This window comes from Astatotilapia calliptera, chromosome 14, assembly GCF_900246225.1.
Source record: "Astatotilapia calliptera chromosome 14, fAstCal1.2, whole genome shotgun sequence".
NCBI classification, from domain to species: Eukaryota; Metazoa; Chordata; class Actinopteri; order Cichliformes; family Cichlidae; genus Astatotilapia; species Astatotilapia calliptera.
This window is the reverse complement of record NC_039315.1, coordinates 12,595,284-12,608,889: the sequence shown is the minus strand read 5'-3', so window position 1 is coordinate 12,608,889 and position 13,606 is coordinate 12,595,284. Positions and strand designations below refer to the sequence as shown.

Here is a 13,606-nt window from a genome sequence, read left to right as displayed (position 1 = left end):
GTAGCTGTATATAAGCGGACGTGAAATATGACAGAAACCATAACGTTCAAGGGTTAATCCTATAGGTTCTCAATAAGTAAAGAGTTAAGCTATAACTTTAGAACAGTAAATGGCAAGCATGGATAGAAATTTGGGTTATTTGTTGTGGATTTGAATAAATGAAAGTTCTGCTTGTTAGTAATGGAAAAGGGAAACATTCAGTGGGTGTGCCCTCCCACAAATAGACTCCCACCCCCCCCAAAAAAACTTCATCACAAATTCAAAGCATTAAGACTGTGCACTTTGCGTATATTTATATATGCAAATATAACAGCTCTTCCATTTTTGCCAGAATTTGTACACTGGTGGAACAAAGAAAAAAGTAGAGATGAAAGAATTAACTTGAGTGAAAATCTGACATGTGGAATCGGCTTATCTTGACAAATGAATAGCATTAATGAAGGTATGCAGCTTAGATCCATGTTCCTGTTTTTTTAAGCTCTGAAACTATTTTGTGCAATATAAGTTGCACTTTTAATAGGAAAGTTATAGAGGGTTTGGAAGCAGTAACACAAGAACAAAACAAACATCAACATATAATGATAAAGCAAAAACATGCATTCTGGCTCCATTAAAGCCCCGCAGTTCATTAAGGGAGTCTCAAGACGGTGTAGACCCCACTGGGAAAACAGAAAACAGCATACAGCCACATACTGAATGAAAAAAAATCATAAACTAAATAATCATTACAAGAATACAAAGAAACTGAAATCTAAATTAATGCAATTAAATTTCGTAAAATGTTTTGGAGGCTTTGGCTTCAACACGTTGGTCAGTTTGTTTGGTCCATTAAAACACAATCAGCAGTGTATATATTTAAAAAAAGATAATAATACTTCCATATATTTTGATAAGATCCCCAACATCACTAACTGAACTGAAGCCCCAAACCATGACCTGACTGGTGTACCTCTCTCCTGACCTCCATGTGTATACTTCATTTTTTAACCAAAGCATTCAAATTTGTATTCATCACTAAGACCTGTCTTATGGAGAGACACATCTTTGCTGGACTTTTTCCTATTTCTCAAGGACATGACTTTGAGATACTGCTCATCTCCTGTAGATTGTTTTTGTAGGCCTGACACCTCTTTTTCTTGTCCTATACTTGTCCAGTTTGTCCCATTTTTTTAAGAACACACCGCACACCATGTTGACATATGGCAAGTTTTCAGTTAATAGCTCTTTAGGAATCAACTTGTTGTTCCAAAAATACTATTTTCTGCCTGTCAAACTGTGTTATCCTTGACATTTTTCATAGATTCGACTAAAGAAACGGGTACAAATGAGTGTTTTTGTGACAGGCTGCTAGGGAGAAGGGCTTAAAGATACAATTTAAAAATGAGACTTTGATAAGTTGTTATGTGCAGACACAACACTGGTTCATCCTTTTAGTTAGGTGGCTTTTCTTAAGCTTAAATGAGTCATAGGTCAGTATTAGCAAAAAACAACAAAAAAAACTAAGTGGCATTTCTTTTTATTTTTCAGTTAATTGCTTTGATATTTTATCTTTATTTGACAGCCACTGCAGAGGTAGGGGAACTATGGAGTGAGCAACACAGCAGCATGACATCCAACATAGGTCCCTCATCTAGTAGAATAGTGCCAACAGTTTGCCAATAACAGAGATATTTAACTTATTTTTACATTAATGCATTATTATTACATTTCAATGGCCTCGGTATAGTTTCATGTTTTCCTGCATATAGCCGACACCAACACCTCTGCACTCTTTCAAATGAACATGCATGTGGAGAGCAGCTATAATCCAGCACTGTCACAAAACAAGAGAAAACAGATACAAGGTATTTCTTTCTGTTAGTTGCATTTTTAAATGGGAGCCTAACATAACAGCGTATTTCCAGATGCTAATTAATCATCTCTTCTCAGCTTTATTTTGTTCCACCACGTGTTTGGTGAAAAAATTTGCTGTTTGCAGACAAAGACAAGTGGAAAATAAACTCCCCGGTGTCTCTTTCTTTCTCCCTCGCTCTCTGTCTCACAAGCAGCAGTCGTGCTCTTGTGTTTGGGCCACATAGTGTGCACTTTGGTGGGTGGATAGTAATACCCTAACTGAGTTCCCCACAAACTCTTCATCCGCTGCCCACTCTGCTATCAAATGCTGGCAAATATGCAGGGGAGGTAGAAGGTTGCCAGGTCCTATCATCTGGGAACCAGAGTGTGCATGTATATATGTGGGATTCTCTTAGGCCACATATTAGGCCTCTTGGATTTTATTGATTGGTGATGGTATATATACTCAAGTGCCTCAAGTACTGTATGACTGAAACAAGTACATACTGGGTCTTTGAGAACTTTAAGCTATGCTAAGATCATTTTATTTTAGGGAATATTTACCAAGAATAAAAAGTAACTAGATATGATAAGATGTTTTTTAGCACCACATACAGAATCTTTTTTGTTTAAAGCGAGTGTGCAACAAGAATTTAATCAGGTTTTGCAGCGCAGCGATACTGATAAAGTATATTCAGTACAGTTGGTATGCAGACTAAGAAAGTCTTTATTTTTGAGGATGCTGTTGATGCGATCATTCGCACACAAAGAGAAATTAAAACTAATTGTGTGAAACAGCTTGAAGAACTTTTCAAACAACACAAATTCTATTTTCAATCGTTGGACATGGATTTGATTCTTAAATAGAAAAGCTCCCATGCGTTAAGCTCACCATCTGAGCTTCAGGGCAGCTGATGGCTTAATGGCTCGGGGTTAAATTTCCTTGTTAGCTACAAACAGACGGTTATTTGGAAGCCATTGGATCAAGCCCATATTTCCTTTCAAATACATTTACCTGTCATCTCAGCTGTAAACAATGTGACTTTGAGTTTCCCCTTTCCATTAGCTCTATTGCCTCCCATGTCTCGCCGCAGTGCAATGACTCAAGTATGAAAAGTAATCAATAGGCTTCTGGTTTGGGTGAATGAGTCTTAGTGCTTGGTTTGCACAGTCTTGATCGGCCTGACAATGACAGATTATAGTGCTGTATCTGAGGGTAATTAAGATGGGTCTATCGTCACGCTGATAATTCAAGAGCATGATGCCCCAGAGGCTGGCAACACCAACCTGTCAGACAACAACTCACTTCTGAGTAAACAGCATCCGAATTTCACCTTGAGCAGCACTCACTGTATGGATTCTGCAACGATGATTAGCTCTTACATTTTTATCCCTACTACAGACTTACTTTCATCAGGTTAAACCAAGTGTATCTGAATATATATATACATGCCTAATTATATTAAATTCAGATCACTTATTTAAAGGGGGCAGCCATCTATCCGTGCATCCATCCAAGTAGACTCTGGGGGCAACAGCCAGTCTGTCAAGGCTGGCTAATAATATGTATGATATTCCACCAAGTAAGCGATGTTAACCCAACCTACAACCCCAGAACAAATGTTTCTGTTTAGAGCTGCTTAATGTGTCCAGTCAAAGGATGTATCTCTTCAATCAAAGGAAATCTTTTAAAAACTAATACCCAGCAGCGATAGAGACTAGATCTGCATATCGACTTAAAAACAGCGGGGATACAGCTAGCCTTGCTTTGTCGAGAAATATCAAAATCTACTTACTATGTTCTGTATGGTTCACTATTTCATTGGCTAATTTCTTGAATACTTTAATCTAAAGTAACATCACCAGTTTGATTTTTATAGAGGCTTAAGCACCAAACTATGCCTTTGTGGGTGGTACTACCTCATTGGAGTCTAAAAATGTCGCCTTGCTCTCGTCAGTCCAGGGTTGATTTTTGGTCTGGATTACACAAACAACCTGCAATATGTTAATCAGTGAACTTTAAAGGTGTTGGCTGATGTGTTTTTCTAGCCTTTATGGAAAACTAAGGCTCCATATACATAAATAAGGCCAACAAATATTACAAATATTTATCACTGTCACCAAGTGCAATACAGCAACAATGTTCAATCAGCAAACAGACCATTAAAATCAAGTCAGCTACACATCGTCAACATCTAACGTATATCAGGGGTATATGTTAGATGTTTTTTCATCAGTTAAATGAATAAATCATTGAAAAAATACTGTTTTTCATGCTTTTCAAAAGAGATGATTTTTTGCTTTCTTCTGCTTTGTAACATTTTATCGAATAGCTAAACCATTTTCAAAAACAGTTGGGAAAGCAGCATTAAATTTAAAAAGAGGCATAATTTTGGACTATATGTTCTCAGAATAAATCATATTCTGGGAATATGTCTGATTTCTTTAATACATGTTTGTTCTTTCCAGATGACATCACTGAGTAAATCAAATTAGGAAAGCTTTAAGGTGCAATGGTTGCAGTGTTAAAACAAAACTTAAAGTACTAAGGTATTCTAATGTTGTCCCAGTGTAAGGGAACAACATTTCATCAAGCTTGAATAAATTCATTCGGAGCGTGCCAACAAGAAAAGCAGGGACTGATTCCACAGGAGGGTGCAAGGCAAGAGCCATCCTTGTCTTAATATGTTACTGGATATGCACGAGCTGACAATCTTTGATTTTTCCAATTTCACTATATTCTCAGAATAAAGTGTGATAGCTGCAACAATTGTCTTTCTATTAGAAGAGTAGGATTTATTGATTAGTGAAATGTTTGCATTCTGCCGGCACTGAGGAATAGTTGTATTTTTGATTTTGTAAAGCAGCGCTGCATCACTCCCACTTGTATGCTGCTGTTTACACTGGACTCTGAGCACACACTGGTTATTTTATCAGGCTCAGATCCACCCAAACAAGCCACGAGAGGAGAAAGAAAGGAGCTGCTCCATTCCTGATGTCTGAAATGCAACTAAGCTCTGCCAGGGGAAGAGAAATTCCTGTCTTCAGACTTCTAAATAACCTGCCATCAAGCCACAGTGGGCAAAGTGGATAAAACCGGTCCAAGGAGGGGGGGTGGGCAATATTTCCAAATGTGGAAACGTAATGATAAACTGAATCCGGGTCATTTTTCTTAGCAGATCAAACAAAATCTCCTCTTTTATAAGTTAAATTGGAACCTTTTTCATTCTTATTCCAGCAGTGGATTAGAGGGAACTCGATAACTGAATTTATTGATTAGGGATGCAGTCTACTCTAAGAGAAAAAGTCCTTTCTCCTCCACATTCATCAACTGTTATTTAGTCCTAATGTTGTGAGTTATCATCTGTGCCATCCACCCTCGAGGTTCTCTCTTTGTTCAGTCCTTTTTGCCATGACTAATCTAAAGACAACACAATTTGTTAAAATATTATTTAAATAATTTGGGTTGCCCATAAGAAAAAGCATTGACGACCTGGATAATCATCAATAGGAAAATCCTTGCCTATTTTGATCCCCGTTTGGTTCAAGCAGTGCAATTTTTGATGGTTTAACACTGAAAAGAAATACATCATCTAATATTTTGTGAGAATCACAACTCAGATATTGAATATGACACATGGATGAGTGGACAAATTTTGCAGAATGGCCCTTTGGGTCCATCTGATCTGTGTAATTTCTGATAATGTGAAACGTCTCCCCAGAATCTGTCAAAATCCAGCAAGAGGACAAATGCAGGAGGACCCAGCTTAGCTTGGTGGGTGCAAAATGTGAAATGCCATGATGGCCAGTCGATTGCATGTCATGTTACAAACTCGTAATTTTTATAATGCTGCACAACCCTCAACCATACCGAGGTTAAGAGCGAGTTTCACCTCATTTTTGAGCTGTACAGCCCACAAAGTGACTGTTTTGGTTGGCTCTCACCTCTCAAAAGATCAACATTCGAGATCAAAACGCAGACAGACACAGTCAGAGACTACCTGATGAACGTATTTGAGCATTTAGCAGCTAAAGAGCAACCAACAATGCAGCTATAAGAGAGGAACATTTGAGCGACAATAATTTTTTTAATAAAATAAAATCATGTTTATGCAGAAAAATAAAAAACTAAATGTCAACACAGTCCAATATCTTTTATCATGTTTCAGAGTTTTTGTAGAATTTGTTTCTCATGGCTATATACAGTAATAAGATTTCTCAGTATTTATTAATTTGAGCATTTGTAATTTATTTCATGTGGTCTTCCTATTCATTTGATATTAAACGTCTTTGCATCAGAGAAAGCCAAAAAAATGTGAATTTACATAAAATTACTGCCAAATCTTCAAATGTATATTCAACAAAGAGTGGCGTGCAGTTGCAACTGTACAACAACAAACCACCCCTCCTTGGCTACCCAAAGCCATGTGCAATAGATGTTTAGCTATGACACGGTAGAATCGCTGTAATTGAATAAGCATCTCATTCAAGGTGAGAAGGATATATTAGAAAGCACAACAGCAACCAGTTAATGTCAAGTAGCGATCGCAGTAGATATTAGCATTGCCACTGTTTTAGATTGAATCATATTGCACTGCGGTAAATTCAGAGAAGGTTTAAAGGTGTCAAAGTGAATCTATTACACCGTTACTGGCATCTGTGAAGTTGTATTTGGCAAAATGAATAGTCATACTGACACCACCAACCCAAACCTAACTTTAGCAAGCAATCAATCGTGTTTTGTGGAGGTTTTTTCATTGTTTGTTTATTGTTTCTTTTTTATTACTTTAACGGTTATGGAGGGTTTCTACCCACTGGAGTTCTTCATTTCCAAAGTGCTGTGCTTTGACTGCTCCACGGCCTTAATGGTGGCTTGTAATTGCTCCATCACCCACACTAATGTGCACTCTATGCCCCTTTCAAAACAAAATCTTTGCATTTACTTTTTTTTTTTGTCATTGTGGTCCTGATTGTCAGCGTCTAAGCATCGCAGCCAATAGAGTGAGGTCTCCCAGATCCAGGGAACAGAGAGAACAATGTCATATTCATAAGCAGAGACATCAGCACTCCTGCTCATTACCACAGCACTGTGAATGGAGGCTTCTGTCCCCACAATCATGAAAGAACCTGTCATCTGTCTGTTTCTCCTAATTGACTGTTTACTACATTTCAACACAGACAGACAGACACATTTTTGATCGGCCTCAGTTTGTCATTCAGTTGTACATAAATTCCTTACATAGAAGATCCACAGTTATTTTTTTTATTTTTTTTGGTGGCAGGCTGGTTGGGGGTGTTGGTAATAATAACTACACAACTCAGTGTGATGTAGGTCTCCAGCACTACCTCCTGTGACCTTGACAAAACAACCTGATAGAGCATTTACTTAAAGGTTCTGCTATAAAGTGTATGGACAAAAACCTTCATGCCCAGCACCCAGGGAGATACTTTTAAAGAGACGTTGGAGTCTTTCAGAAATTGAAAGGAATATAAAGTCAAGGATAGAAAGAGATTTTCAATTTTTCCCAACACGGACCTCCATAACCACCTTCTTTCTCTGTGTATATTGGCTGGCTTACAACAACACCTGACGTGAAAGGACAAGTGTTGAAGTGAAATCTGCCCATTTGCCTTGAGCTACAAGGACCCTCTGCACGTAGATTCATTTTATAAGCTCAAAGAGAGTGTGAAGTTTGATCGCGAGTGCACATTCACACACTCTGCCTTGCAGAGACTAGATAGAGATGGCTTTAACTGCATTTGATTTACAGATGAGCCCCTGCAATCTTTGCATTTTCACACAGCATATACAGTAGGAAGATGCAGCCTGGAAGTGTGATGTCCTCAGTGAAGTAATAAAACTCCAGTCTATATGATTTTCATCGTTGCAGCTCCTACAAGTGGCTACATTTCTTACATGCATCACCTGCCATTTTTCTGCCAGCCGCTCGCTTTCCAACAGTAAGATTAGCTGCCACCGCATAAAGTAGTGCCATGCATTATCCAGCAATTAGAGTGAGGCTTATTAAGCAGAGTTTAATGTAAATTTAATGAGCAATAAATTCAATTTCTTTAAATAGAAGAGAATATTATTGTTACAAATGATGTACTGTGGTGATCTCACCGTACAGGCCATGAAATACTTTGCAAGTGGGCACATATCAATGAGCCATTAAGTGCCGTATTACATTTATCCCGAAACACTGTACTGTACTGTAAGTGCTATTTTATAGAGATAGTCAAAAGAAGGCCACTTCAGTTTGCTACATAAATGGCACTAATGAACTGGGAGCTGAAACAGTTACTCAATTAATCGATTTGTGGATTCGCACAAAATTAATCTGCATCTACTTTGGTAATAAAGTAATTGTTTGAGGCGATTTTTGAGAACTAATGCCAAGCTTCACTGGGGAATTTGAGGCTTTTCTTCGTCTTTTGTGAAACTAAACTGCACATCTTCAAGCCTTAGACTTTTAGTCAGCCAAATAATGCAGTTTGATCGGGTTACCTTGGGCTTTGGAAGACTCGTGGACTATTGATCTAGGTACTCTGGCAGTCAGTCAGGTAGTACCTAAGTACAAATTTTAGCTTTTTATTAAGCCAGTTATTTGGTATTTGTAGTTACTTCACAGAATTATTTGCTAAATACAAAACCCTAAAAGGAAATAATGAGCTGGATTTATATACTACATATATATTCAAAAAAAGTAAATGCATATATGAATAACATTTTACTGTTGTCTAACTGCAATGGTAAAATGTTCAAAATTAGTAAAATGCAGGGAAAAATTACACTGTGCAGGAAACAAGTTAAAAGAGGATATTTTTATTCAGTTTTTGATATTTGATCCTGTAGGGCTCAACAAAAATATGCAAAGTCAAATATGAATGTACTTCTTCGAGGCCCCAGCTTGCACCACTGGCACACACTAGCGGAAAAAAGTGGGGAGCTCAACATTCGTATGATGACTGAAGAACTAAAACACTGCCACCCTCCAGAATCCGAAGAGACAAACAGAAATTGAGGGAAAAGCAGCACACCGTTAGCAGATTTCAGTAGGATCTGTTTCAAAGCCAAACCCCACCACAAGGAGCCAGAGACAAACGTCTTCAATCACTCACTGGGTCACATGCCAACTGGCAACCGAGAGTACCGTAACAACTGTATGTTTCCTTTTGTTTCTCCCAGACCCTTTCCTTCAGCAGCGCGTTGAGGCTTCATGACAGCTCGTATTGATCCACTTCACCATCACTCAGTCCTGACGAATGACTTTAAACTGGCAATAAGTGGGATTATGCGACCTTCTGAAATTCAACCATCTGATCTGCTACAACAGGCCGAGCCCCAGGAGACGCAGGCAGAGAAATACTGCTAAACAGATACTTTGGTGAAATGCAAAGTCTGGGCATTTCATAACAGGATGCTGAGAAGCTCTTTAGCATTATCAGTGCTTCCCTTTTCACCTATCACTATGCACATTTTGTGCTAGGAAACATCAAGTTAGTGAAACTATTCTCGTCTCACTAGTTCAAATCCACACATTCTGGATCGTTTACAAAGAAAAATTTGAAAGCTGTAAAAAGCAAAGTTTCCCCACTGCACACACAGAGTTTGGGCCTTTTTTCTTTTGCGCCCAGCACTCACACATGGACAGCCAGAGAGCTGAATAAACTAGGGTCACATCCAACCCTTTCTCGCTTGGGGATTATTACCTGAAAGAAGAGGTCACACGAGTTTCCTGTAACGCTGCAGCTCTCAGCGTGCCGAGCTTGGGGTTGTTTCACATTCACGATGCTTTATTTTATTCAACTGAGAGGTTAATTAAATTAATGTGACAAGGAGACGCCAGACAATGCTGTAAATGTCATTTAACCGCTATTCAACACAGACTATAATAAATTCAACAACTGTGAAATGAAAGTCTCACAAGCAGTGAACTGGAAAAAAACGCAATGTCTAAAACTTCCTTTGACTAGTAACCTCATTTTGGGAACACTCTTTACCACTCGGGCAAGCACAGGCATGCAGTGATTAGTTTCTGCAGACCTGTTGATGTGTGCTGCAGATGCCACTGTTGTACAATGTGCCTGCAATTTCTAAAAAAATAAATAAAATAAAATAAACTGCTAAAAAAGGGGGGGGGGGGGTCGCTCAAGTAATCTTCAAGTGTAAACCTGTCACTGCAACTGTTGCTTGCCATTTTAACAACCCGGGGATTGACAGCACAACATGTCCATCCTACCTCTGGGAGGGATTTAAAGTGGCTCCAAGCTGACATTTTAACCGCTTCACATGCGTCACATTGTCAGCGGATACGTTTTCCAGGAGAAAAAAACACTGACGCATGCAACTCTGATGCAAACGCGGTGGAATAACGGGGAAATGATGGGACTGAGCACTGCAATAGCCACGCACATTTAGTTAGCCCTGGTTCGTGCAGTTACGCTGTGAAAAAACAAGAGTAACAAAGACATAACAGATTTACATTTCCCAGCGTCACTCACTGAGGGGAAAAGTGAAGACTGCGGACCGGGAACACACACGGTCAGCAGCGGCTGCAGTTGTGCGGCCAGAGGACAATGTGCGAGACTAGAGCTGCAATGCGTGTTTTTCCTCCAAAGCGCACCTGAAGCCCAGACTTGGGAGATTTGTAGACACAGAGATGAGTTGGGACTGTGGAGGGTTATGCGGTATAAGCAAAGGATACGAGCGCACTCCAGCCGTGCTCTCTCTATCCTCTCTCTCAAGGCACAAGAGTCGACCACGTTTCAGTGAGCAATTGCCTTGTACTTGCCCTGGGTCAAAATACTGTACGACCACTTCACTCGATTATCTCTGGCGATACTTTATCTCCGCCTGTCCTAACTGTGCAGCGCTGAGAATACTTTTTTCTAGCAGTCCTATCTGTAGCTGTGCTGCAGTGAAAAACTCAGGACAGCACCCCTTTTAATCAGCGCTAAAATAAGCCCACACGATAAGCAGCCCAACAGTCTCGAGAAACGGCGTGAGTAATTTGGAGTCGACGGCACTATCGGAGAAATAGAAAGTGATGCTGAGATTTGGAGGGGAAGCTTGTGCGCATCTAGAGCGCAAACGCACCACAACTTCTCCCGGTACTCCTCGGGCTTTTGCTGTGGAAGGGCTATTTCTGCATTAGGTACGGACACACACGAGAAGCCCCACCAAAATAAAAACATACATACACCTACGAAAACACGTACCTTTCGGAAGAAACGCTGCTGAAATCACGAAAACAAAGAAAGAAATTGCGAGAGATCCGCTTCCCGTGATCGCCATGTTGGACACCTGCTTGAGACTGGCGGCGCTAAATCACCTAGAGACGGCCATGGGATGAAAATGTAGACACATGAGAGGCGGAGGGAGGGCTCAAGCAGGGAGCCCGCTATGATATTGGACTGCGTTGTGTTGCAATGACATGCAGGCCTATAAAACACTATAGGAATATTACAGTAATACCTGGAGACTTTACAGAAATGTAAAACAAACAGGGAATCACCCGAAAGCCCAGCAGGAATATTGAAAGAATATTACAGTAATTCCACGGGAAGTGTAAAAAACATGCAGGGAGGTGTGGTGATTTCACCACCGAGAACCACAGACACTTTATAGGAATATTATTGTAATTTTATTTTATGGTTATAGCTTTTTAGTTCATGTGAGTGAAACCAGCCTGTCCCCAGCTCGCTGCGCTTTGGCTTTATAGCTGACGCACAAATAACTCTGAGGTAGAAGAAGCGTTTAGTTTCTTATTTTTACGCAGCAGTTAGTCCAATGAGAGTAATATTTGGTAATTGAATTGTGTATTCTTATATTTACGATGCGCATCAATAACCTAAAGGAGCAACACGTATACATGGGTTATAATGTATCCACAGGTTTTAACAGTTCGTCTGTGTTTGTGTGTGTGTTCAATAACACGTGTGTTAAAAGGACCGCAACAGCCTGTTTAATTAAAGGAATAATTAGTAAAGTTTGGTGAAACGCTGTTCTCAGAGGTTTTGCTTAATGCCTACTCAAAGAGCGCCCCCTTTTCTTTAACTTGTGTATTGCATCCTTTGGTTGTGGCAGTGGTGGCGTGCTCCTCGAAATGAGGAGAAAACATGTCAGAAATCACATCAGAGGTGATCATTTAAAAAATTTGAATGGAAATGTACTATTGCAGATTATTAATAAGTGTGACCACCTGAACCCTCTGTTGTTCTCCTGCTCTATACTTTTTTTCTTTTTTTATATCATACCTCCTAATGTTTCAAGTCCCTCAAGTTATTCTCACCTGAAACATGGTACATGTGGACGATCTTGTGGGAATCACAGCGCTACAGAGAACTGTGCATGACGACGTTGAATCTCATTTCCCTTTTTCATTGTGTCAAAACAGCACAAAGGCTGCTAATTGCACAATCTATTCTCTGAGACTGCGTGTCAGTCCTCATTCCATGGATGAGTAGATAGCATTTAGAACTTCACTCTAATGCTGCAGCCGTCCCTATCACTACAGATTGAATTCCACACATCAAATTTATTTCAGATGTTATTATCTGTGGCAGCTTGCCAGTTCTGCCTGCCACTCACACAATGTCTCCACAAGGTGTTTTCTCCTCACAGCACTGGCCAGGCTGCTTTACTTTCTGACAGCATAGTATTGGTGGGCACCAGTCTGCAAAGTGCACCTGGTTGAGGCATCCTCAATAAGTCAAAATTTCATATTTTTTACAGACCCCAGCCCCACCCATTGGTTATAATTTGATTTGCAGCATGCCTCATGGTCCTTTCCACTTCATGTGCACCACAATAACCCACACCTCCAACTTTTGTTTTCTCTCCCTTTCTGTCTCTTTTCCTGTCTCTGTGATTCACTCGACTACTGCATGGCATTTCCTTTGCTCACGAGAATAGATGGGGTTCCAGGGTCTCTCTAGGAAGAGAAGCCCAGCGTTTCTGTCTCCCCGAGCAGGATGAATAATAAATGGGAATGGATCAGATGACTGAACTGCTTGATCTGGATCCTCTGTAGTAATGGCTAACCATAGATTCTCCCTGCTATGTGTGTACGTTGGTATATGTGTGTGTACGTGTGTGTGTGTGTGTGTGTGTGTGTGTGTGTGTGTGTGTGTGTGTATGAGTGTGTGTTGTGTGTGTTACAAGACAAACGGTCATGCACAAACTGTTAAGCAGTTTATTTTTGAGATCTTGGATGTGGGCCGAATAGTGGTGGAGCCATTTAATTGGGCCGCCATCAGCATTTTCTATTTAAATTAGTGGAGAAACTGGTAATAAAAGATTTTCACCCAGGCCTCTTTTTCAGTTAATGTTTGATTAGAAATGCAATGGTTTTAAATTAAGATTTCTTTTTCCCCCTGGTATGAAATCAATCAAATTAACGGAAATTGAATTATTTGAGATGGTAATCTATTTAGGCAAAACCATTCACCATGAAAATGTTTTCCTCCTGTTGTGAAAGGAGGAATAATTGAATCAGACCCTTGTAAGTGACCCTGAATGGCTGAGCCAGAACATGGTTTATTGAAATGAAATGTAGGTTTTCTTATGCTCAGGCCATATACGTGTATGTGAGCATTCACACGTATGTGTTTTCCTCACACCGTTAGCACATACTGTAGGGGACTCTACAGTTGTATGATGCGTAACGCAGCGGGATAGAACACGGGAAGAGTAATGGACTGTAATCATGCTCGAGGAAATGCGTGTTTGCAAGACTCTCTTCTGACCTATTATTCACCCAAAATTCAC

General features: G+C 39.8%; 1 protein-coding gene across 3 annotated transcripts in view; it reads right to left on the bottom strand.

The window, feature by feature from the left end:
• cadm1b (cell adhesion molecule 1b) overlaps nt 1-11,206 on the bottom strand; it is a 171,288-nt gene extending 160,082 nt beyond the window's left edge. For 2 of the 3 annotated variants that reach the window (XM_026191509.1, XM_026191511.1), the window contains exon 1: nt 11,056-11,205. In XM_026191509.1, coding sequence (XP_026047294.1) covers nt 11,056-11,131 — 76 coding nt within the window. In that variant the 5' untranslated portion in view covers nt 11,132-11,205. Of the gene's footprint in view, nt 1-11,055 lie in introns of all 3 variants that reach the window. The other variant, XM_026191510.1, reaches the window with a different exon arrangement.
• Nucleotides 11,207-13,606: the final 2,400 nt, after the last annotated feature.